Source organism: Entelurus aequoreus, linkage group LG01 (assembly GCF_033978785.1).
Source record: "Entelurus aequoreus isolate RoL-2023_Sb linkage group LG01, RoL_Eaeq_v1.1, whole genome shotgun sequence".
Taxonomy (NCBI): Eukaryota; Metazoa; Chordata; class Actinopteri; order Syngnathiformes; family Syngnathidae; genus Entelurus; species Entelurus aequoreus.
The window spans coordinates 54,197,329-54,224,499 of NC_084731.1; the positions used below are offsets into that span (position 1 = coordinate 54,197,329).

General features: G+C 35.8%; 1 protein-coding gene across 3 annotated transcripts in view; it reads left to right on the forward strand.

Moving 5' to 3' along the window:
• The window catches only part of LOC133654342 (uncharacterized), a 34,351-nt gene extending 26,113 nt beyond the window's left edge, over positions 1 to 8,238 (forward strand). For 2 of the 3 annotated variants that reach the window (XM_062054674.1, XM_062054680.1), the window contains exon 5: positions 7,488 to 8,238. In XM_062054674.1, the coding sequence (XP_061910658.1) occupies positions 7,488 to 7,583 (96 nt within the window). In that variant the 3' untranslated portion in view covers positions 7,584 to 8,238. The remainder of the gene's footprint in view (positions 1 to 7,487) is intronic. The other variant, XM_062054660.1, reaches the window with a different exon arrangement.
• Positions 8,239 to 27,171: the final 18,933 nt, after the last annotated feature.

Genomic DNA, 27,171 nt, shown 5'->3' on the forward strand with positions numbered 1-27,171 from the left:
CCCCGCCTTCCGCCCGAATGCAGCTGAGAGAGGCTCCAGCCACCCCCCGCAACCCCGAAAGGGACAAGCGGTAGAAATGGATGGATGGATGGATGGATGCTTATTAACTTTTATTAGCCGCTTACTTTTTGTTGTAACATGGTTCTATCCACACTTCTGTTTAAATACAATCAGCACTTATTCTTCTGATGTTGGGATATACTACAAAAGTGGCTATCCATCCAATAGCAGGTATTTACAGGGTTAGTAATGGTCATAACAAAGCTAGTACTGATACTTCACAAAATTATTGAATGTTTACATTTTTACCACAATTACATTCTGACAAAAGCACAGCATGACGGTGGTACTATTAATCAAATAAATAAATTCCTACAAGTTGCTCTGATTTAAATCATTTGTTTTTTTCCCCGTTAAGACCTCCTGTGTCCAGGGAATAATTTCCTGAGTTTGTGAACAATAACAAAAAAGACAAAAGATTTTTTATAATAAAAAATATTGATCCAGGCAGTGTGGTATCGACCATATACTGATAATTGACTTGGTATCGTTACTGTTGATGTTTGTTTCAATCCGCCCACATATGTTTACATTCAAGAGCTTTAGCGTAACAGTTATCATATCCGCCCACTTACGTTGTGTGGCGTAGCATGTTTAGCTATTTTTCGTCCTACGGGATGGTAATTGTAAAAACATTACTTTTTGCTGACTTAGATGTGGCTTTGCACTCTGGCGGGGCATTAGCCGCTAGCAAGAATGCTACATTGCATTGAGGATGCTTTCGTTTGCTTGTCGCTGTCAAATTTGTGGGACCCGGCTAAAATGTGTCAGCAACACGATATAACGATAGCATTAAAAAAATGTGTCATATAATTTTAATGGGGCCACAATGTAGACCGCCACATAATTTTATTGTGGACCGCCACTTTATTTTATAGTGGCCCTTCCCTTCATTGTAATGTGGCCAGATTCATAATTTTATCGTATACCGCCACATAAGTTTTTCGAGGACCGTTAGTTAATTTCTATCGTGGCCCTTCGCTCAATTTTAATGTGGCTCGCCACAACATTTTTTACAGCCCAATCATTTTATCGTGGCCCGCCACAGAATTTGATATGGTCCGCCTTATTTTATTGTGACACTGACAGTTCATTTTATAGTGGCCCGTCCCATAGCTTTAATGTGGCCCGCCACAAAATTTTATCTTGGACCGCCACTTCAATTTATCATGGCCCTTTCCTTAATTTTAAAGTGACCCATCACATAATTTTATGTGGTCCGTCGCATAATTTTACTGTGGGCCGCGACTTCATTTTATTGTGGCCCATCCCATAATTCTAATGTGGACTGCCGCATCATTTTAATTGTGGCCCTTCCCTTAATTTTTATGTGGCCCAACACATAATTGTACGTGGTCCGCCACTTAATTTTATTGTGGCACGCCACACCATTTTACGTGGCCTGCGAAAGGCTGTAAATTAAAAAGAAAAAAATTTCTTGCTTAATGTATTTGTCCTCTCAATTTTGACAGAAACATGCTGCTCATGCAATGGCAGATGTATTCCATTCTTTGATATTATCTGATGAACCAAGCATTTTTTTTTTTATTATCATATTACTATAACTATCGGCTTGTCATCTTGACTTACAATTTTATAGCAAGTTATCCATCAATCTGTAAAAAAATACACATTGCGACCTGGCCCCCAATAAAAATGAGTTTGACACCCCTGATGTATATTGCACAACACTAATAATGATATTTTTTATACAGAATGTTTTACCTGTTGTGTTCCTACTTTACCACTAGATGTAGTCTTTGTACCACAGTTAGAGCCGGGTCTATGCAATATTGTGGCATTTAAAAACTTTTACTGTGACTGCAATTTGTTTAGCTTCCATATCCAGAATTGTCTTTAAGAAATAGTAATACATCTCTCCACTCTCATACCTCGTCTGTGTGGCATTTAAATGGAAAATCCATCAATTGTTTTTTTCAGGCTCTTGCATCTCCTCTGAAGTCCTCTGGCACTTCCCTACAGCAGAGTTTCTCAAATATTGAGTCGCGATCAGGTTTCAGGGGAGATTTTCATTGTTTGTGTCTACACTAGTATTACTGTTAGAACGATACACAGGCCTGCAGCTGGGTGGCAGCAGTGCTCAATTTAATCAACCGACTGCCTATTCTACCTAGTAAAAGTAGTAAGTACACAGGAACACGTGTGTGCAGAGGTCATGGAGGTTCAGGTTGGTTTATTTGAACCTATATACAGATTCAAAATCATCCATCACATTTTTACATTTTCTTTACATGTCCAAAAAGGAGTAGGAAGAAGCCCCGCTTATTTAATCCTCCCCCTTTTCCACTTCATTTCAATTACTAACACGTTCACTCAGTTTGTGCACAATCAATGCAGTTTTCTTCCGAAGTAGGTAAGTCATTGATTATGAGTTGAATAATATCCTATTTTCATCAAATTCAAGTAATTTACCATTATTCTTCCTTGTACTTTGAATCCATTCCATAATTTAATCTCACATTCAGATACCTGTATGTTAAAGGTTTTAAGTGTTGTACGAGCATACAAATGCTAGAGGTTACATTTTTCACTCAGGTTATATTTGTCCTCTTTTGTTGAGAAGAATTGTTGTACATGTTTATAGTTTGCTTTGTACATCATTCTAGCTTGTAAATTCACCAAATCATTGAATTTCAATATTTTCGATTTAAGTGTTTGTACGTTGTCTATACCCAACATTGTGTTTTATCCTAACTGACCTTTTTTGTAACATGGTTAGGGAATGAAGTTTACTTTTGTACTTACTTCCCAGCAGGCACAAGACATTGATACAACTTTGATTAAACACACGTCCTTTAAAACTGACTTCTAAACAACGTTGCAAAATAGTTGAATCTGTAAATTGAGACAATGTACAAACGTTGGATCCACGCTGTTGGTTGGGAAATGACCAAATGTCAATGGTCAAATCAACATCACAACCTGACATTGAATAAACATCAGAAAGCATGTTGTTTCAACATTGTAATTGTGTTGTAGAATATCGGTTGGGAAATGACCAAATTTCAAAGGTCAAATCAACGTCACAACCTGACATTGAATAAAAGTCAAAAAGCATGTTTCAACGTTGTATTTGTGTTGTAAGAATATTGGTTGGGAAATGACCAAAATTCAATGGTCAAAACAACGTCAGAACCCAATATTGATTAAACATCGTCAAAAAGCATGTTGTTACAACGTTAAGTTTGAGTTGCTCTACGTCAGGACAAAATTCGACAAGTTCTCAACGCTGTTTTAATGTCTTGTGCCTGCAGGGCTCCCCATATTTCTGCACAATAACTCTAGCGAGCAGTAAAGAATATTAAGTTAAGTTAAGTTAAAGTACCAATGATTGTCACACACACACTAGGTGTGGTGAAATTTGTCCTCTGCATTTAACATTAAGTTATTTTTGGTCCACAACCTATTTTGCTTCATTCATTAGTGAAATTTTCTTGCCACTTTATGTTGTATATTTTTGTATAATTTTTCCAGTCCATTTTATCACCTATTGTTACACTTCAAAATGTGGTTCCTTTTACCCTTACAACGTTTTCTGCGTCTATTTGTATTTGTGTTTGACTTTCTCTTCTACTGTTACATTATAGCATTATTTTAGAGCTGGAGAAGTTTGTGACAGGAATGAAAAGCCATCCATCCATCCATTTTGTCCTGTTCGGGGTCGCGGGGGGTTGCTGGAGCCTATCTCAGCTGCTTCGGGCGGAAGGCGGGGTTCACCCTGGACAAGTCGCTACCTCATCGCAGGTCCAACACAGATAGACAGACAACATTCACACCCACATTCACACACAAGGGGCAATTTAGTGTTGCCAATCAACCTATCCCCAGGTGCATGTCTTTGAAAGTGGGCGGAAGCCGGAGTACCCGGAGGGAACCTACGCAGTCAAGGGGAGAACATGCAAACTCCACACAGAAAGATCCAGAGCCCAGGATTGAACCCGGCACACGCACTAACCCTTGTGCCATCGTACTGCCTAGGAATGAAAAGCAAAAATTATATATCAAGTTCTCAATAGTAGTTCAATTCAGGGGTCATGATGGAAAATAATTGAGACAGAGGCACATCTCTCACTAAAAAATGCTGGATTACATTTTTTACCCAAATGCTGGGTTATTTTTTCTAACTAAACTGGCAATACAGAAGTTAGAAACTACAAGTTGCAATACCGACGTCCGCCTGTACGGGTCGAGCTTGACTTCCATTTGGTGAGTCTTAATTCCCAAAGTGCATTGCAGCTACACTTTGTTTTCAATTAATTTAGAGATTAATTTATAGTTATTTCGTTGCTAAAAATATATAATAGTTGCTTGTTTGGAACATTTATTGCAATGGAACTCAGTTTTAAGGAGAACCAAAAGTTGAAACTAAGAGTGAGGATGGTGTGTGGAATGGCCAAGTAGTTGGGTGAAATCATTTTAAATTCAAGGTGAACAAGCTAGTGAATTAAATCAGTAATTAATACTGTAGACCAGGGGTCACCAACCTTTTTGAAACCAAGGGCTACTTCTTGGGTACTGATTAATGCGAAGGGCTACCAGTTAGATACACACTTAAATAAATTGCCAGAAGTAGCCAATTTGCTCAATTTACCTTTAACTCTGTTATTATTAATAATTAATGATATTTATCTTTGTGGAAACACTGATCATCTTAATGATTTCTCACAATAAATATATATAGAAACAGATAAATATCAATATGCAACACTTTATTTTTATATTTTCTCTAAGTGCACATTTTTCAAATTGAACATTTTCAAATGATCACTTCTAAGACAGTCTTGTGAAATCACAATATCCCATTTTAACTAGCTAGCCACTAACATTTTTTAACAAATCATGAATTACTTTGCACCATGTTTGTACAAATAATAACTCATGTAAAATACAAAAGTAAACTCTCAAATTTTTAAATCATGTCACACTTTGAACTGGACACCAAATCTGTTATCTGTTTCTTTGTCAGTTAGTGGGAAGCCTGGCATTGCATGCTGTTAACTAGTGTGTTGTACTCTGGTGTGTAACTTGACACTGCAACTCTGAGTGAGTCTTGCAGATGTGCATCAGTGAGGCGTGTTCTGTGTTTGTTCTTGATGAAGTTCATGTTAGAAAAGGCTGATTCACAAAGATAAGATTTTTCCTCATTGTTTGCGGAACCTTCTTAATCTTTTGGACATATTTTCACAGCAATCTGGCCTTAAGCTTAATTATGATAAATGTAAAATGTTAAGAATCGAAAATCTAAAGGGAACGTCCTTTCGAATGGAATGCAAAGTGCCTGTTTTGTGGACAGATGGACCAGTTAACATACTTGGTGTTGTTGTCCCAGAAAATCTGGAAGATCTAGGCTCAGTAAATTATGATAATCGACTAAGAAAGCTGGACAAAATTATGCAATTATGGAAAGGGAAATCCCTAACCTTGTATGGTAAAATGTCTATTGCCAACTCGTTAATTATTCCTCAATTTATTTATTTGTTTTTGTCATTACCAGTTCCATCACAAAACTTTTTTAAGATTTATGAGCGGAGGGTCTTCGATTTTGTCTGGAACGGCAAACCAGAAAAGATTAAAAGAAAGGTTTTGTACACAGAGTATGAATATGGGGGCCTGAAACTTCTCAACCTTGAAGCTATGTGTCTGTCTTTAAAAGCATCAATTGTTCCAAAGATGTATTTAAACATTGAGTGGCACACAAATGTCCTGTTGGACAAAAAACATGTACTGTATCAAAATAAATGGTATCCTTTTTTACAAGTGATCCCCTCCCAGAGAGTCTGCTGGGAAACATGGCGGGGTTCATAAAGGAAACAATCCACTCATAGTGGTGTTTTCAATTTTATGTGCCAGGAAAAAGAGACGATATTTTGCAGCAGTTAATATGGATGAACTCTAATATTGTAATAGATGGAAAGCCTTTCTTTTGGAAAAATATGTTTGAAAGAGGAATCATTTTTGTCAATGATATTATCAATGAGAATGGTAAAATTATGAAGTATGATGAATTTAGAGCTATGTATGGTGATGCTTGCTCAAGCTTTACATTTTATCAACTAACTGGAGTAATTGGGAAAAGATGGAAACAAATAATTAATTATGGAACTACTAAATTATTAGTTTGTAAACATCTAATAAGAAATTCTAGTTGGCAAAAAGGAACTAAAATAAATAGAAAAATATATAGTTTTTATTTAATAAAGAAATCTTTGAAGGCTGCCTCATACAACACAAATGGAAAATGGGAGGACTTTTTTGACTGCCCGTTGCCATGGGATGCCATATTCAAACTAATCTATAAAACCACTATCGATGTGCAAAATCGTTATTTTCAAATTTAAATTATGTATAACTTCTTACCCACAGGGACAATGTTAGAATTATGGAATATGACAGAGTCAGATGATTGCCGATTTTGTTGTCAGGAGCCTGAATCCACCCTGCATTTGTTTTGGTATTGTCATATTGTGTCTTTGTTTTGGGTGGAAGTTGAAAAAATGTGTTTAAGGATTGGTTTGTTTATGAAGCTTAATGTGGTTTCTGTTATTTTAGGAGAGTTCATTGACAATCATGATTTAGTCAATTTAATTATAGTACTCGGTAAAATGTTTATTTTTAAGGCCAAAAACAGATATTCACTTAGTATTACTTTCTTTAAAACATTTATTCAGTATTTTCTAACTTTAGAAAGTTACATGGTTGAAAACGATAATGATGCCAAAAAACATTTTAAAAAAAGATGAGAAGTCCTCAAAGGCTTATTTTGAAAGTATAATTATGTTTATAGATTATATGATATCTGTTGTTGTGTTCCCTAATTTGAGTGACCTGGACATAATCTGGACTGTACATAAATGCTTATTTTGAAAATTTAATTTTGTTTATAAATTATATGCAATCTGTTGTGTTCCCTAATTTTTTTCTGTGTACATGAATGAAGGTGTGTGTTGCTGAGTCCGACTTGGACATTATCTGGACTGGGCCTGGTTTAAAAAACCCTTTAAACAAATCTAATTTCATTGACAACCTGGTCTGTTGAAGATAAGGCCCTTTTTTAAAAAATAAGATAAATAAATAAAAAAACATTTTCTTGGATAAAAAAGAAAGTAAAACAATATAAAAATAATTACATAAAAAATAGTATTTAATGAAAATGTTAGTGGACCAGCAGCCTATACAATCATGTGTGCTTCAGGGACTGTGTCCCTTGCAGATGTGTTGTCTATGTTGTGGGAACCAGAATATTGGTAGCAGAAAGAAATAACCCCTTTTGTGTGAGTGGGTGTGGATGAGTGTGCATGGGGGAGGTTGTTTGGGTTGATGCACTGATTGAAAGTGTATCTTGTGTTTTTTCTATGTAGATTTAATTTTTTTTTTTTTTTTTTTTTTTTTTTTTTTTTTTTTTTTAGAACAGGCCCGCAGGCGACTCATCTGGTCCTTACGGGCGACCTGGTGCCCGCGGGCACCGCGTTGGTGACCCCTGCTGTAGACCAATTCAAAATTGAAGTTACATAAACTTGGGACTGCTCTGTATAATTATTAAATTCAATCACAAAAACCAAACAAATAAATTGGAACATTCAGCAGAATATTAAAATAAATAATGGGCAGGAAAAAGTAAGAAACCAATATCTGTCCCCTAATTTCACAAATACAGTAACTGACTTTCAATGTTGGTAACTACAAAGTCATATAATTTTTCAACAATTAAACCAATTATGAAGAAATAATTGTACTCATCCTCATGATTTGTTAAGAAAGAAAATTACATTGTTTTATTCCACTGTCAAGTTTGTTCCATAAACTAACACATCTGATTGAAATGCTTATTTCCATTATCACTATTCTAAATGTAGATTTATCAAATATATATATATTTACTTCCTCTTTTTACAAATCTGTTTTGAATTTTCTTTGGTAGAATTGTTGCATGAGCTCTACCAGTTCATTAAATATTAATAAGTTTAACAACACGGTGGACAGGGGTTAGTGCATGTGCCTCACAATACGAAGGTCCGGAGTTCAATCCTGGGCTCGGGATCTTTCTGTGTGGACTTTGCATGTTCTCCCCGTGACTGTGTGGATTCCCTCCGGGTACTCCGGCTTCCTCCCACCTCCAATGACATGCACCTGGGGATAGGTTGATTGGCAACACTAGTGTGTGAATGTGAGTGTGAATGTTGTCTGTCTATCTGTGTTGGTCCTGCGATGAGCTGGCAACTTGTCCAGGGTGTACCCCGCCTACCGCCCGAATGCAGCTGAGATAGGTTCCTGCACCCCCCGCGTCCCCGAAAGATATAAGCTGTAGAAAATGGATGGATGGAAGTTTAACTGTTGAACATTGGGTTTGTGGGTTCCCTGTGTGCATTTCCAGTAATGATCCTTATGGCTCTTTTTTGCAGAAGGAAGATTGGATTGAAATATGTTTTACAGGCACTACCCCCCACTTCAATACAGTTTGTTAGATATGTTGAATATATAACCAGTTTATGTGGTAGAAATTAACCCAGCTTTGCAGTGTAAATGAGCCAGCATTTAGGTTGAATATATAACCAGTTTATGTGGTAAAATTAACCCAGAATTGCAATTAAAATGACCCAGCATTTGGGTTGAATACATAGCCACTTCATGTGGTAGAATTAACCAAGGATTGTAATAAAAATTACCCAGCATTTAGGTTGAATATATAACCTGTTTATGTGGTAGAATCAACCCAGGATTGCAGTTAAAATGACCCAGCATTTGGTTTGAATATATAATCACTTTATTAGGATCTTCAACCTCTCCCTGGCTCAGGCAGTCATCCCATCCTGCCTGAAGTCATCTACAATAATCCTGGTGCCGAAGAAGTCTCCCATCACCAGCCTGAATGATTACCGACCAGTGGCCCTCACTCCGGTAATCATGAAGTGCTTCGAGAGACTGGTTCTCCAGCACATCAAGGACCATATCCCTCCAGACTTTGACCCCCACCAGTTCGCATACCGGGCGAACAGATCCACAGAGGACGCCATCGCTGTTGCTCTCCACTCTGGTCTGAACCACCTGGAGCAGCCGCAGAGCTACGTCCGGATGCTCTCTGTGGATTATAGTTCTGCCTTCAATACAATAATCCCGGACAGACTCTGCAATAAACTGGACACTCTTGGCCTCCCCCCTCTCACAAACGCCTGGATAAGGGACTTCCTAACGGACCGACCCCAGAATGTGAGACTTGGCCCCCACCTCTCATCCACCCGCACGCTGAGCATCGGCTCCCCACAGGGCTGTGTGCTGAGCCCCCTCCTCTACTGCCTCTACACCCATGACTGCAGTCCAGCCCACAGTGACAACCTTATCGTCAAGTTCGCTGACGATACCCCAGTAGTCGGGCTCATCTCCAGGGGTGACGAGGCTGCCTACAGGGAGGAGGTCCTGAAGCTGACGGCCTGGTCTTCGGAGAACAACCTCGCTCTCAACACCAGCAAGACCAGAGAGATTATCGTCGACTTCAGGAGGAGCAGCACCGACCCTGCCCCCCTCTACATCAACGGCGAGCGTGTGGAGGGGGTCCACACCTTCAGGTACCTTGGAGTCCACATCTCCAACGACTTTTCCTGGACAGTCAACACCACAGCAATCATCAAGAAGGCTCAGCAGCGGCTACACTTCCTGAGAGTCCTCGGGAAGTACAACCTGAAGCCTGACCTGCTGCTGACCTTCTACCGCTCGTCCATCGAGAGCCTGCTGACCTACTGTATTACAGTATGGTACGGCAGCTGCACTGCAGCAGACAGGGAGAGGCTGCAAAGAGTGGTCAAGACGGCTCAGAAGATCATCAGCCGCCCTCTCCCCTCTCTGATGGACATCTACACCTCCCGCTGCCTCAACAGAGCCAGTGCCATCATCAAGGACAGCACCCACCCTAGCTCTGACCTGTTCCACCTGCTGCCCTCTGGGAAGCGCTACAGGTGCATTAAAACCAAGACGAACAGGCTAAAGAACAGCTTCTTCCCCAGGGCCATAACCACCCTGAAAACAGACTTCCCCATTGACCCTCATAACTGCCTTCTCTTCGGTGCAATAACCCATTCCACCAACCACCCTGTCATGTAGATATTCATGTACATATTCATTTCACCCTCTGTATAGAGTGTACATTTGTTTTATCGCACTGTATGGAATGGCCTCAATCTTGTTACACTGCGTAATGACAATAAAGCTGATTCTGATTCTGATTCTGGTAGAATTAACCCAGGATTGCAGTTAAACTGACCCAGCATTTGGGTTGAATATATAACCAGTTTACGTGGTAAAATTAACCCAGCATTTGGGTTGACTATATAACCAGTTTATGTGGTAGAATTAACCCAGGATTGCAGTTAAAATGACCCAGCATTTGGGTTGAATATGTGGTAGAATTAACCCAGCATTGCAGTTAAAATGACCCAGCATTTGGGTTGAATATATAACCAGTTTATGTGGTCAAATTAACCCAGCATTGCAGTTAAAATGACCTAGCATTTGGGTTAAATATATAACCAGTTTATGTGGTAGAATTAAGCCAGGATTGCAGTTAAAATGACCCAGCATTTGGGTTAAATATGTGGTAGAATTAACCCAGCTTTGGAGTTAAAATGACCCAGCATTTGGGTTGAATATAGAACCAGTTTATATGGTAAAATTAACCAAGGATTGCAGTTAAAATGACCCAGCATTTGGGTTGAATAGATAATCTATCTTTCTGGGTTAAATTTACCCAGTGTCGGTTGGTCCAGTAGTTACCCAGCATTTTAGAATTCACTCAAAAAAAGCAGAGTGTAGTAATTTACTCAGTTATTTATTTAATGTATGCATACATTTGCAACATTTCCAGAAATATCTACACCAAATGTCTAGTAGGCTATGTCTGCTTTTAATTGTGCAGTAAAATTATTATATCATAGTGTGTCGTGTTCTGTATTAATATACATATTACTACATTACTACAAACCCTAATGCAGTCTTTATTATTGTACCCCAAGGTAAGATTTTATATTTTTACATTTTATAGACCACATTCCCATTGTGCCAAAGGAAATGGTTAAGCGTATTTCCCCATTATGTTTCCATTTAAGCCTCCAGTGGTCCTTCGACACAGCTTTGCACTTCCCACACATGCAAACTGTCTCAATCGATGAATTTTTTTTAACTCAAGGGAGCAACTTATGTGTGAAAATAAGTCAAATACAAGGTTAAAAATTAGTATTTGGTTCAAAAGTATGAGGAATGTAATACCGTAGATATTGTGTCAAAGGGCAGAGTATCGAAATGAACATTTGACAGCGAATAGACTTGATATTTATAAAATTTCTCCAGCAGACATACTAAAACTGTATATATTTGTCAATAACTATCATGCTTTAACATTGAATAAGTTCAAGTATTTAGTTCACTGGTGTCCAAAGTGCAGCCTGCAGCTTGATTTTTGTTGGCCCGTGACACATTCTAAAGACAAACTAAAAACATCCCGGACATAACAAAAAAAACGAGAATTTGCAATTTGTGCAAGCCAAATTTTAATGCTAACTTTAGCATGTGTCAAGTACTAAGTCATATGACTTGGAAATGTGTACGGATGCAAAATCTGCCAAAAAAAAAAAAAAAAAGTAGGCATGCTAACAATTAACATGTGTCAGGTACCTTTTTATATGACTCTGAGGTGTTCGGCTGTAAAATTGGCTAAAAAAGTTAGCATGCTAGAATGCTCACATTACGTTAGCATGCTTACAGTTAGCATGTGTGAAGTAACAAGTCACGTGACTGGGGTATTTCGGCTGCAAAATTGTCTAAAAAAGGTAACACATTTTTGTTAGCAGTCTAGCATGCTAACAGTTAGCATGCGTCAGGTAACAAGTTATATACTGTATATAAGTTAGCATGCTAATGTTAGTAATGCTACCTGAGCCAATCAAAGGCCACAATACTGAACAGCACGGTCTGATTGTTTTCTCGTCTAGTGGCCAACACAACTGTAGTATTGTTATTTTTGGTTCATTTAGCCATGTTTATGCTTGGAAAAGTTTTTGAAGGTTTTTTAAAAATGTGAAAGCAGAAGTGACTTTGCTGTGTCGTCTCGCTACTAAGAACCGAACTATTTGTGATTTATTCAACTTCATCTTCCCTTGCCAACATGAACACTCCGAGAGAACGAGGATTATTTGGATTGTCTTCATCAGAGCCTTTAGCTCACTGACTACATTATTCATCCATCCCATTTTCTACCGCATGCATACCAGGGGTTCTTAACCTTTTGGACCTCAAGGCTCAACTTTTCTACTACAGGGGGGCCCACTGAAATATTAACACTGAATTAGTATTCTTACTCGTGATTTTAATCGTATTTAATAATTGTATAATTGTATCTAACCTAATTACAGTTTAACAGGATAAACATTGTCAAATGAAAAAAAAGCGTGTTAATCACAAAGATTATTATCATTATTATCATTATCTTAGGTCAGGCTGATTACAAAAATAAATACTGATCGACTATACTACACAAGAAGGGACTCGTAAAAACTGATGAAAAATGTGATATGAATATGTATGTTTTTTAAATAAACTGCCATTAAAATGTAAGTGCAAATCAAAATACAGTTTAACCACTTTAGTCATAATTTTTGCGCTTAAGAAACTTCTCTATGACTTTAGCTCCAGACTTCCTCTGTTTGTTTGATATTGTCATTACTGCCACAAATGATGGAAAAGTGTATTACCACTGAGTACCACAGCTGAGAAAAAACTGATATTTTTTGGCGACCCTCTAGGGCAGTGGTCCCAACCTTTTTGTACTTGCGGACCGGTCAACGCTTGAAAATTTGTCCCACGGACCGGGGGACAAATACAAATTTATTTTTATTTATTTATTTCTTGTGCGGCCGCGGCCCGGTACCAATCGGTCCACGGATCGGTACCGGGCCCCGTCCCGGTGGTTGGGGACCACTGCTCTAGGGGGCACTGGCGGCCCAACATTGGTTAAGAAACACTGGTATAAACCGACAAGGAAAAAGGCTTTTTAATGCATAGTTCCCACCCTGGAGATGCTTGGCCATTTAGTGCAGCAGCTTCCTGCTTAATTGTTTTGGTTTCATTTTGACTTGTCCAAAGGCTTCAGACTTTGACCAAAGATTATTGTCAGATTTTGCATGCATGCAAGACATGCGTTAATTGACTTGCAGTTAATTGTGCTTCTAAAAATAGGAGCTGGTCTGCATGAATCCTATGGTGTTCGAGAGGCCCGACAAAAACTGAATTGTACAAAAACAGAAGTATTATTTCTCGTTACAAACAACGTACCGTATTTTCCCGACTATCAGCCGCTACTAGTTTCCCAAGCTTTGAACGGGCTATATATAATCTATGGATTTTTCTTTGCTAACGGCCATAATAATTTGTATTGAACAAACTTACAAAGTAGTAACACCGATAGAGAGACTGAAAAAGTGTGTTATTGTTTGTGCTATGGCGCCACCTTTTGGACGAGTTCGCTCACTGAAGGTGCAGCGGGTTGAAAGTATACAGTATTTCCTTCTGTTTCGCGCCTTGAACCGGAAGTATAAGTGCCTTTCTGTCTTCTAACCGTCCATAGCGTTTCTACTCGTATGGATTCTTCATTCCTCACTCCAAGCAACGTTTGTACATTTTACAATATAACTAAAATAATTCTTACTTACTAAACCGTCCCATGTGTGATGTCTGTAGGAGTGTTTTCACGCTATCGTAATGTAACCGAGCTAGCATTGTTAGCATTAGCTAAAATGTCAACACATTTACGAGTGTCTGTGTTAGTATTATTAACTTACAATGGCATTTATTTTGTATTGTTTCAGTTTCACAAATTCCTCAGTAAATTTACTAAAACGTCACCGTGGAGTTATTGAGTCTGTTTAGCTGATTGGAGAGCTAGCTTGCGCAGCTAGTGGGTCCATGACGATGACTTCTGTTTTGTTTGACCAGCCGTTTTACAAACACCATTTGGAAACAATTAGTATGTAAATGAACATTTACAGAATATTTCTTGGTAAATAACTCATTTCACGACGTATATTTATGCGGTGCAGCTAATATATGTAAAATAAATACTTTTTTCTCAAATTTAGTGGGTGGGACTTACATACCGGAGCTCTCTATAGTCCGGAAAATACGGTAAATCCAATTAATCTTTTCCAGAAACACAAAAATATTAACACATTTTATAACAGTTATAGTATCATATGCAGAAAAAATGCCAAACAAATAGAAATGATGTGTAAAATGGTGAAACAGAAACACGGATGCAACTACTCAGTGGCCTAGTGGTTAGAGTGTCCGCCCTGAGATGGGTAGATTGTGAGTTCAAACCCCGGCCGAGTCATACCAAAGACTATAAAAATGGGACCCATTACCTCCCTGCTTGGCACTCAGTATCAAGGGTTGGAATTGGGGGTTAAATCACCAAAGATGATTCCTGGGCGCATCACCGCTGCTGCCCACTGCTCCCCTCACCTCCCAGGGGGTGAACAAGGGGATGGGTCAAATGCAGAGGACACATTTCACCACACCTTTTGTGTGTGTGACAATCATTGGTACTTTAACTTTAACTTTAACATGTCCTTTTTTTGACATGTTGCGTTGTTAAAAAAAAGAATCAGACACTAAATTAGTCTAATTTTTTATGCGATTTAAATATTTGCATTTCATGTTTTACAAAAGATAAACAATTACTCAAGGTGCATATTCATTCTTGTGGTGTAAATCTATAACATGACGGCAAATGTATAAAAACTTCCTATTAAGACACTGACTGCTATCTTTAGGTCTTCAGCACAAGTACTTGAAGGCATTGCGACATGTCAGAGGAAGTCCAGAGCTGTTAGGCATGAAACCAACTGGGAGAATAAAATGCTTTACAAGGTCCAAAGTAAAAATAGCTTCAATTCCTCGCTTTTCCTTTCTGTTGAAAACCTACAGAAATGACCATTTTTCCTGTTCAGATACAAAACCTTGCCGTCATTCCATCTTGATTTAATTTGTCATTCTGGCTGCATAAGAAATACCTTATTTTCCGGGCTGGCGACCACACCAGTATTCAAGCCGCACCCACCATATGTTAGAAGAAACTAATATTTTTACATATATTAGCCACACCGGACCATAAGCCGCAGATATATATACCCGGTATGAAATATTTTATAAATGTTTATTTACGTATCTTAATTGTTTCCAAATGGTTACTCTGTGGTGATGTTTTGATGCATTTATGAAACTGAAACAATACAAAAACAATGCCATTGTAAGTTAATAATACTAACAGAAACACTCGTACACATGTTAGCATATTAGCTAATGCTAACGACGCTAGCTTCATTACATTATGATTGCACGTACAAATATGCATGAAAACACTCCTACAGACATCACAATGGGATGGTTTAGTAAGTATGAATAGTTTTAGTTACATTGTAAAACTTACAACCGTTGCTTGGAGTGATGAATGAAAAATATTTTCGAGCAGAAACGCTATGGACGGTTATACTTCCGGTTCAAGAAATGAAACAGGAAGTGCGTTTTTACTAACCGCATCACCTGCAGTGAGCGAACTGGTTGAAAAAATTATAGCACAAACAATAACACACCTTTTCAGTGTGTCTGTCAGTGTTTTATGAAAACTATTTGTTGAACACAAAACATTATGGCTGTTAGCAAATTAAAGTCCATAAATTAGCCGCACCGTTTTAGAAGCCGCTGGATTCAAAGCGCGGGAAAATAGTAGCTGCTTATAGTCCAGAAAATACAATACATACTGTTAGTAGGAAAGTGTATATTCTAATATTATATTGTCAAACTTTTTTCACCAAGTACCACCTCAGACTACCACCATCATAACCAACATTAAAATACAGTCGCATAGTAGGCCTAAGTATTCAATAAATAACAAGGCAGAGGTATATTTAATATTTTTGCACACAGTTTGAACAGTAACACTGAGTTGGAATATAAGAAAAATAAAACACTACGTAAATGATTAATCAAATATTTGGCGTACCTCTAGATGAAGCCCACGTACCACAGTTTTGGAATCACAGTATACTTTTCTACCAGACCACATTTAGTTCTTAAACCTGTGTTAAATAATTGATCACTTCTAGTGCTGTGCGATACCAGTGATTTTCTTTCCGATCCAAAACCAAGTAAAATTAAGGCTGGTATCAATACCGATGCTTTGCGCATGAATGCGTAACGTGTCTGATAACATTTTAAAAGTTGGGTATTTTCAAATAATAACATATCTTAAAAAAACAACATTAAAAATGTAAGAAAAAAGAGCAAAAAATTGAAATGTAATGACAAAAAGCTGAACATTTTAAACTAATAATAAATAATTATGTGTTAAGACACCCATAACACATAAAGTTGTGTCTTTAAATATATACTGTATAATATCTGTTTTTAGTAAAAAAATTTTAACATAAAAACAAAATATTAAAATGGTCCACACCCATACTTGACTTTTCAGTATGCGCCCTTGATGGAAAAAGTTTAGACACCTCTGATCTGAAATATTAGAATCTCTCAAAATAAAAATGAAATATACCTAAAATATGAACAAAGTTTAGTTAGTATTGTTTTATTGTTTTAATTAACTACATTATGAATAAATATGAAAAATACTAGACGTTCTCAAAATAAAAATGAAATGCACTTAAAATATAAATCAAGTTTAGTTAGTTAGTATTGTTTTATTTTTTTAATTAACTAACTTATGAATAAATATGAAAAATACTAGAAGCTCTCAAAATAAAAATAAAATATACAAAAAAATATAAACAAGCTTTAGTTAGTTAGTCAGTTAATTAAAAGATAAAATAATACTAACTTGTGAATAAATAGGAAAAATGATAGAAGAAATAAAAATGAAATGTATTTAAAATATAAATAAAGTTTATTGTTTTATTTTTTTTAAATTAACTAACTTATGAATAATATGAACAATATTAGAAACTCTCAAAATAAAAAATAAATGTACTTAAAATATAATCAATGTTTAGCTATTTAGTTATTTAAAACAAAATAATACTAACTTATGAATAAATATGAAAAATGTTAAAAGCTCTCAAAATAAAAATGAAATGTATTTAAAATATGAATAAAGTTTAGTTAGTTACTTAAACAAATGTAATAATACTAACTCGTGAATAAATATGAAAAATAATAGAATAAATAAAAAATAAAATGTACTTAAAATATTAATAAAGGTTATTTAGTTGGTATTATTATTTTGTTTAATAACTATCCATGCATCCATCCATTTTCTACCGCTTGTCCCTTTCGGAGTCGCGGAGGGTGCTGGAGCCTATCTCAGCTGCATTTGGGCGGAAGGCGGTGTACACCCTGGACAAGTCGCCACCTCATCACAGGGCCAACACAGAGAGACAGACAACATTCACACTCACATTCACACACTAGGGCTAATTTAGAATTGCCAATCAACCTATCCCCAGGTGCATGTCTTTGGAGGTGGGAGGAAGCTGGAGTACCCGGAGGGAACCCACAGTCACAGGGAGAACATGCAAACTCCACACAGAAAGATCCCGAGCGCAGGATCGAACCCGGGACCTTCGTATTGTGAGGCAGACGCACTAACCCCTCTACCACCGTGCTGCCCGTTTAATAACTAACTTATGAAAAAAAATATGAAAAATACTAGAAGCTCTCAAAAGAAAAAGAAAATATACCAAAAAATATAAACAAACTTTAGTTAGTTAGTCAGGTAATTAAAAGATAAAATAATACTAACTTGTGAATAAATATGAAAAATAATAGAATGAATAAAAATAAAATGTATTTAAAATATAAATAAAGTTTAGTTAATTGGTATTATTATTTTGTTTAATAACTAACTTATGAATAAATATGAAAAATATTAAAAGCTCTCAAAATTAAAATGAAATGTATCTAAAATATAATCAATGTTTAGCTATTTAGTTAATTCAAACAATAAAATAATTTAGGATTAAATACGAAAAATATTGGAAGCTCTTAAAATAAAATAAAATATACCAAAAATATAAACAAACTTTAGTTAGTTAGTTAGTTCATTAAAATATATAATAATACTAACTTATGAATCAATATGAAAAATACTAGAAGTTCTCAAAATAAAAATGAAATGCATTTAAAATATAAATCAAGCTTAGTTAGTTAGTATTGTTTTATTTTTTTAATTAACTAACTTATGATTAAATATGAAAAATAATAGAAAAAATTAAATGTAATTAAAATATAAACAAAGTTTAGTTAGTTAGTATTGTTTTATTTTTTTAATTAACTAACTTATGATTAAATATGAAAAATATTACAAGCTCTTAAAATTAAAATTAAATATACCAAAAAATCTAAACAAACTTTAGTTAGTTAGTTAGTTAATTAAAAGATAAAATAATACTAACTTATGAATACATATGGAAAACATTTTACAAGCTCTCAAAATACAAATGAAATATACTTGAAATATAAATAAAGTTGAGTTAGTTAGTTCATTAAAAAAATAAAATAATAACTTATGAATAAATATAAGAAATACAAATAAAATAAAGTTTCGTTAGTTTCAAAGGCAGCACAATGGAACAGGGGTAAGTGCATCTGCCTCACAATACGAAGGTCCTGGGTTTGATCCCCAGGCTTGGGGTCTTTCTATGCCGCTGAGATAGGCTCCAGCGACCCCAAAAGGGACAAGCAGTAGAAAATAGATGGATGGATAGATAGTAGTGTTTTATTTTTTTAATGAACTAACTTATGAATACATATGAAAAATATTAGAAGCTCTCAAAAGAAAAAATAAATATACTTAAAATATAAATAAAGTTTTGTTAGTATTATTTTATTTTTTAAATTAACTAACATATGAATAAATATGAATATGAAAAATATAAGCTCTCAAAATAAAAATGAAATGTACCTAAAATATGATCAATGTTGAACTATTTAGTTAATTTAAACAATAAAATAATACTAACTTGTGATTAAATATGAAAAATATTAGAATCTCTTAAAAAAATAAACTATATCAAAAATAATAATTTTTTAAAGTTGATTATGCAATTTACTGTGATTAATCATGATTAATCACAATGCAAAAGTGTGATTAATCTGATAAATAAGAATCATTTGATAACACAAATTTATTTTAAATGCAATAAACCAACAAAACAGAAATTAAATAGTTAAACACATGTATATATTTACTTTTTTTAAAATTTACCATTCATTAAAAACATTGTGTTATGCATTGGGAAATCAATTGTGATTTAAAAAGTAAAGTTAGTATGAAGCAGTGTTTTTAAACCATTGTGGGGTTAGAGCGCCCCCTAGGTAGCGGCCCAAAAATCATGTGTTTCAGATGTAATACACTTTCTCACCACTTGTGGCAGTAATGACAACATCAAACTAACAGAAAACGTCTGGCGCTAAAGTCGTAGAGAAGTTTAAGTGCACACATTATGACTAAAGAGGTGAAGCTGTATTTTAATTTGCACTTAAATTTTATTGACCGCTTAGTTAGGAAACATATTCTTTATAATTTATGATTAATTTAGTTTATATATTTTAGCACTAAAAAATTGAATGTACATATATTTTTCATCAGTTATTAATGAGTTACTATTCATGCAGTATATTTGATTAGCATTTATTTTTGTAATCAGCCTGACCTAAGCCTTGATAAGATGCTTTGTTAACATGTGTACCTCATGTTTATTTGACGTACACATAATAATGATAAATGATAAATGATAAATGGGTTATACTTGTACATGCTTTCATTCATTTGACAAGGTTTAAGTAGGTTAGATATACTTTTTGATAATGATTGAAATCAAAAGAAAGATCACTAATTCAGTGTTAATACTTGTAGAGGAAAAGTTGGGCCCCGAGGTCAAAAAGGTGAAGAACCCCTGGTATAAAGTATAGATTATGTATATTATTCTAAAATGATATCAGTAGACATTATAAATCAATTGCAAACGGCAGCTTTGTTACTCAATAATAACTTCAACTTAATGTTTTGCCCATGGCTTTATTCGGCAACTGCCATCTTCCCTGACCCCACAGAATAACCATGACAAAATTTCCTGTTCCGCCCTTTACAACAATACTCCCTTCACAATAAGAGTTTGTGCTTATCAAGTGAACAATAATAATAGCAATAAAATGTACACAAATGAGTCTATATCTTAACAAACGCCCACTATCCTAAAAAAACAAAAAACTTGAGTAATACTATAGTCTTGTGACTTAGTAACAAAATAACACAACTCCAATACAGTTCACATAAAAGCCGTATTTATGTAGTAGAATTTCTGACCTTTGACCTATATTGCATGTCGAATAAGAATGTACGCTCATTTAATTTCTCTTCTATTCTGTGCCAGTGGGACAAAGGTGAATATGGAGTTGTGCCAACCTGTCTACAGAATGTTTAGAATTTCCAAATATGACTAAGAGATACAAGGTTGTTTTGGAACAAACAAAACCAAAACAAAATAATTATGACGCATTAGATAACAAACAATGACGCACAAGAGACATAAAAAATGGCAGAAGACCGGAACTCGAGAGTGATTTTGGCTTGTGTGTGTCTTGTTTACTCCGGAGTAACATGTGGTCTGTCTGCACGGCCAACTTAATTCAACCTGCACTTCTGATAATGGGTAAATAAATTTGTTGTACTAAACTACTTTTGTTGCCTGCATAAGCTTCGGACAATCCACTACACAAATTGGCGTCACGAACAGGATGGCACAGAAGCTACAGGTCGACAGCCGCTCCCGCTCTCTCTGTCAGGCAGACAGTGTGTTGCACGCGCGCATCACAAGGTAAGCGTTTTGCTTAAAGTGTAAACATTTTCTGCCTGGAGAGAGCCGGATCGATAAGACTAATTGCTGAATCTATTTTTGATAAAAGATAGGTTTAGTCAGGTTCTCCAAAAACAACCTGGAATGGGGTAAATTATGGTTGGATTGAGTTGTTTTATATGTGATCATTTGTCTGTGTGTTTGTTGAAAACTTGTGATTTCTTGTTTTTAACATAAGGGGATTGTTATTAGAATTTTGGTGGTTTGGAGTGTAGAAGCACAGACGATGTGAGACGAAAAATTTCTTTTAACCTCTTCATCCTCTGTCGTTGCTGGCAAAGGATGCTTCTTTCTACAAGTGCATCAGAATTAGCCTGAGTTGGACAAAGATACATTTAAGGCAAGGTTTGCTAACTGGTGTGACATTTGGCCCATATAAAATTGATACGTCTGTGAAAGTGCGAGACACCTGTCTATGTGGAAACTGCAGCGGTCCCTCGTCCTTGTGACTCAGCGTGTAAAAAAGCCTCATATTAGGTGACCATTCAGTGACTCCGGTAAAGGAGATCAACTGAGCCAAGTTGTCACGAATCAGTTTAATGGCTGCAGAATAGACAGGTGGCGTCTCGGGCTCCATATGGTAGAGCTTTGGTGAAACTTGGTGAAACTGTATGGGACTGACCAGACACGATGTCTGTAGGATTGTGGGTGATTCCTAGTGGTCCTATGGCGCCTTAGGCCAGTGATCCGTGTTGGTCAGTTTGATAACGCAGGTGCTGCTCCAATGAAATGGGTTAATCGCCGTTTTATGAGCAACGATGGAACCTGGTTTTTGTGATATGAGACGGCCGATTCCACAAAAGCACGCGTGCATTAGTTGTTTATATTTGTCCGGACAATGGGGTGGTATGGTAATTTAACAATGTGTGTGTATAATGATGAATGCTGAAATGTGTGTGTATTGAGTGAGTCAGTTTATGTTGGTACATTTATATATATGCATAATTTAATAACTTTTGTGTAGCACCTGGTTTCTTATCTGGTTTAATTCCCCCCTTCCTTCCCCCCCCCCTCTCGCAACCTCCCTTCACGCTTTTTCTCACAGCCCCGCTATCTGTAAAAGTTGGGAAATTGTCTAAAACGTGTGTGCGTGTGAGAAAGTAGACAAAGTTTATGTACAAAAAACATATGAGTGAATGATCTATCCATTTAATTATCTTATTCCGCTCGTGGAGGTTGGATCGCGGGGGCAGCAGCCTAAGCAGGGAAGTCTAGAATACCCTCCTTAAACTTGACTATTTGTCCATCTAAGAGTGAATGATAAATGTTGTTCTTATTTTTTAAGGTTCTGATATGATACAGCTGTGCTTCTGGATGAGAAAAATAGTTGTCTATTGCATTTACTTTGAACTGTGCTGGTGATTGTAACTGTGTGACACTGTGGTTTGAAAAAAAAAAAAAAAAAAAAAAAAAAAGGAGGCCCTGCTGGAAGACATTTTAAGATAAGGGATGTGTGCGTGTGACGAGGCTGTGTGAGTGACAGCTGCGTGAGGCGTGGGCCGAAGAGGTGTGACACTGTTAGCATAGCATTGAGCTAGGATAGCATTGAGCTAGGTTAGCATTGAGTTAGCATAGCATTGGATTAGTTTAGCATTGAGCTAGGTTTAAAGAATAAATAAATAAATAAATAAATAAATAAATAAAAAACTATATATATATATATATATATATATATATATATATATATATATATATATATATATAGTGGACAGCTGTACTCAATCTGAAGAGAAGGCTGACAGGTTGGTTTTGATAATAGGAAAAATAAAATATACTGTATATGAATAAATAAACATTTAAATATCAATACATACATTTGGACTGGGACATTGAAGCATTGTTACATTAATTAGTCATTAATTATGTGTGTAATATATTGTATTGAACAGCCTTGCTGCTTATCTGATCCATCCAGTTCCTGTGTGGAAGTTGAGACAAACACACACACACACACACACACGCACATCATAGAGTAGGACACATTGTAACTTTGAATTAATAGTTATACAACAAATAAATTAATAATATTGAATTTAAATTTGATAAAGATAAATTGATTATACATTGACATTTTAATTTTTTTTAGGAATAAACACACAATAAAATTCAAGTTAAATTTATATTCTAAAACATCTAAGGGTATCTGTGCAAACTGTGAAACATGTAGTCTGAAGAAGTACAGATAAGATTCGCCAACACTCAGCGCCATATTTAAAACAAAACGTAGAGAAGCGTTAAATAAATTCTAATCAGAAGGAAGACAGACCAAAATATGAGAACTTAAGTAAACAGACAGCAGGTAAAGCAGAAATAATAATGTAAATAAATAACAAAGAAAGCAAATTTCTATGTGACATTGGTGCATGTAGAATTACATGTAGAGAATAAAACTAAATGGAAATAACTGTCTGCAAGATGAGCATGACGCCATGAATTGTGCTCGGGTTAGTAATAGATAGATAGATAGACAGATAACACGTTATTGATTCCTTCAGGAGAGTTCCCTCAGGAAGAAGAAGTAAAAAGTAAACAGTAACTAATAAGGGTATAAATGGAAACAAAATAGAAAAATATTACAAGGAGAATAAAAATAGAACAGTAAAATAAGAGAAACTAGGCATTAACGACCATGATATAAAAAAGTATTGCACTGTTATTGTTTTGCATTCCCTGTCATCATAGCCCCCCCAAAGAGGAGTTGTACAGTCTAATGATGTATGAGACAAAGGATTTTTTACAGGCTAAACCAGTAGTTCTCAAAGGAGGATATGGTGTTTCCGCCCGGACAAAAAAGGGGGGTACTTGAAGGTATGCCAAGGGGTACCTGAGATTTTAAATATTTTAAAATAGCGACAATTCAAAATCCTTTATAAATATAATTATAGAAGAATAATTCTTCAACAAAATAAATATTTAAAATTAAGTTCACGAGCCCAGATGGATCTCTATTACAATATCCAAAGAAGGTTGATGATTGATTATATGTATAGAAATCTTTATTATAATTTAATCACTTGTTTAATTTTTAAAACGTTTTAGTTATTCTTATTTTTTTTGTTTGTCCAAATAAGTCAAGTAAGACCACAACAAATGAGCAATATGGTGCACTGTTATACAATTTAATAAATCAGAAAATGATGACATTATGCTGTATTTTATTTATTTATTTTACTGGGGAAAAAAATGTTGTTTGTATTGTGAGAGAAGGAGAGAAAGTGAGAGAGAGAGGAAGAGAGAGCAGGTGAAAAAACAGAAGGAGGGTGAAGAGGATGGTTTGAGAAAATATGGGAAAAGGATGTTTATAACCTTACGTTATGTGAATGGTTTCTAGGAGAACAGAAAATAGAAACATTGTGTGAAGTGTAAGGAAGAGATGGATACAGGATGTTGTTTGTAAAGGAAAACGAAAGTGAAGAAAAGATGAGAAAGTGACAAATGAAGGTATTCGTAAATGGTATGCTGTTGATTGTGGTTAGCTGCAAGTTTGTTTATTTGTTTGCTTAGTTGTTTGAGTGAAATGGGAAGAAATCAATAGGAATAATTACATGCAAAATGGAATAAAACTATGAGTGCGATAGATAATGAATGAATAAATGAAATAAGTTTATTTTGGTCATATAATCAACCATCAACCAATTTGTGTGAGCAGTTTAACAGTAAATTAGACATATTAACAATCATACACATTTACACACAGAAAAGAAAAGAAAAAAGAATGACCGAAAAAAGAATAGGCGGAAGCCAAAGCTTATATTGGCCTATGATGTACAATTACTGAACATTAAATTACCTGGAACATCAACGTTAAAAGATGAAAGTAATTGTTACTATATTTTATAATGTTCAAAAAACTTTACTTTTCAAGGGTCTGCAAAACCATAACAAAAAACTATATGTGTTCAGCTCATCACTGAGGATGGTACATCATTTAACTCCTAAAACTGAAATACATTTGTGTTTTTATTTTATTTTACTTGACCTATTTCAAAAATTAATATCCCCGTAAATGATAGTTTTCTCCTCATAATGTAAACAAGCTAAGAATACAAACTGGAAGGCTGTTGTTCTTTACTTGGAAACATAATTGCCATTGTTTTAAAATAAATTATCTGAACATTTAACACATTATGACTTATAAAAAATGGATTGATATGATCATAATAATAATGCTTTGTGTATTATTGAAATTAGCCTTTTAATTTTAAGTATTGGGTCTATATTTCTTCTATAAACATTTCCCCAAACTTCAAAACAATATTACATATGGAAAAATAAATGAATAATGTAACATGTGCAGACATTTCTTATTCAGCATGTGTTTAACTTTATACCGAATAGCAATGGATTTGGATATTTTTCTTTAATATGTTCAATATGCGGCTTCCAACATATTAATGATCAATTACTATTCTCAAGAATGTAGTTCATATACTCTGTCAATTTTTCTTGATTCAACTTTAATTTTTGTTTCATAATTTGACTTTGCACCCTGGACAGGTCACCACCTCATCACAGGGCCAACACAGATAGATAGACAGACAACATTCACACACTAGGGCAAATTTAGTCTTATTTATTTCTACATATTGAGATCTATTACTTAAAATAACTACTTAACCACTGTTGTGAAACACCTTTCTAATTTATGGGAGTATTGGGATAGGATTGAGGAAGATGTCTGCTGTGGTGGTGGTTAGTTTGGAAATTAATTTAATAAAAGTAACTTTAAAGTGGAGTCCGACATTTTAGTTTGGAGTAATTTATAGTTTTATTTAGACATTGCAGTACACCATACCATACGCCCGGGAATCGTTTTTGGTGATTTGGCTCCCAAAATGTTTTATAGTCTTTGGTATGACTCGGCCGGGGTTTTGAACTTGCGACCTGCCGATCTCAGGGCGGACACTCTAACCACTAGGCCACTGAGATGAAGGAGGCAAACCAAATCTCAACAGCTTTCAGTTAGCTACAGATTTTGAGAGTATAATGCGAATAACTAGAACTTTACAACTGTTTGCTGTGAATAGTGTTGAATAATAATTACAAATAACAGCCTACATTAATAATTAGAATAAGAGCTGATGTAAAGTGTTAAAAAGAGGAGAAGTGTGATTAGGCCTGGCGCTTAGAGCATGGCCTTGTGTGTTTGTTGTGACTAGGTTGGATAACCAGTCGGAGACATGCCAGGCAAGGCGGGGCAGCTTTGTTTGTGTGGCGTTTTTCATGCAACAAAGTGAAATGAAAGAAAATAAAAGCAAAATTAAAATGCAGACAATAAAAATAAACACAGTGCGGACGTTAAAAGATTAAAAGATTTAGCTGAAAGATAAGGAGAAACGTGAATAAAAACATTCTTTTGTTTTGGAGAATATCACGCACAGCGGGAGGTCAGAGTGCAAGCATGACAGCTTGCTCGCGGCTACTGATAGACAAATGATAGTTTAAATTAACTTATAGATAATCTTTAAGTGAATTAAAAGGGTACTTAAATACACATGAAGTAGTACGTATAATCTTTGAATTAAGGTTATTGATTAGCAATTAATGGGATAGTTAAGACTGTAATTTTAAAACGTGATATGCAAATTGAACTAACCGAGAGGATATGAAAACGATGGGTGTACATGTTTTGAGTTCCAAATTCTGGAGGAAAAAACCTCAACAAAACGTAAAACCATACAGACGGACTTGGGTGGTAGCCACGGTTGTGCTAGGTCAAGCGAGGGTGGAAAGGATATGCAGCAGGGGGACTGCCAATCTGAACAAGACAAGCTCCAAAGTTGTAGCCAGAACATGCTCACAAAAAATACAGGTGTGACAGCAGGACGAACAGCAGGATACAAACAGACCCCTGCTGGACATAAGTGTCAACGGACAATGTTCAACACAATCTTTGAAGCATTCCTTTGTGGTCAACCTGCACACACCTTTAAATGACCTGCTTACGAACTGTGCCCTGACAATTCAATACCGCACTGAAGGAACTTCCTGATGTTGCCTGACAGCACGACATCAGCTGACAACTACTGGGGACGCCTCCCAGGAAGGAATGGAGGACGGGGACTGCTCCAACTGTCCTAGCACTGGCTGACTGAGGTGCGTCCGTGTGCCCTGCCACCCAAACCGCCAAAGTGTATGATCACCAATTAGACGACTCATAATAGGAGCCTTTTGACTCTTA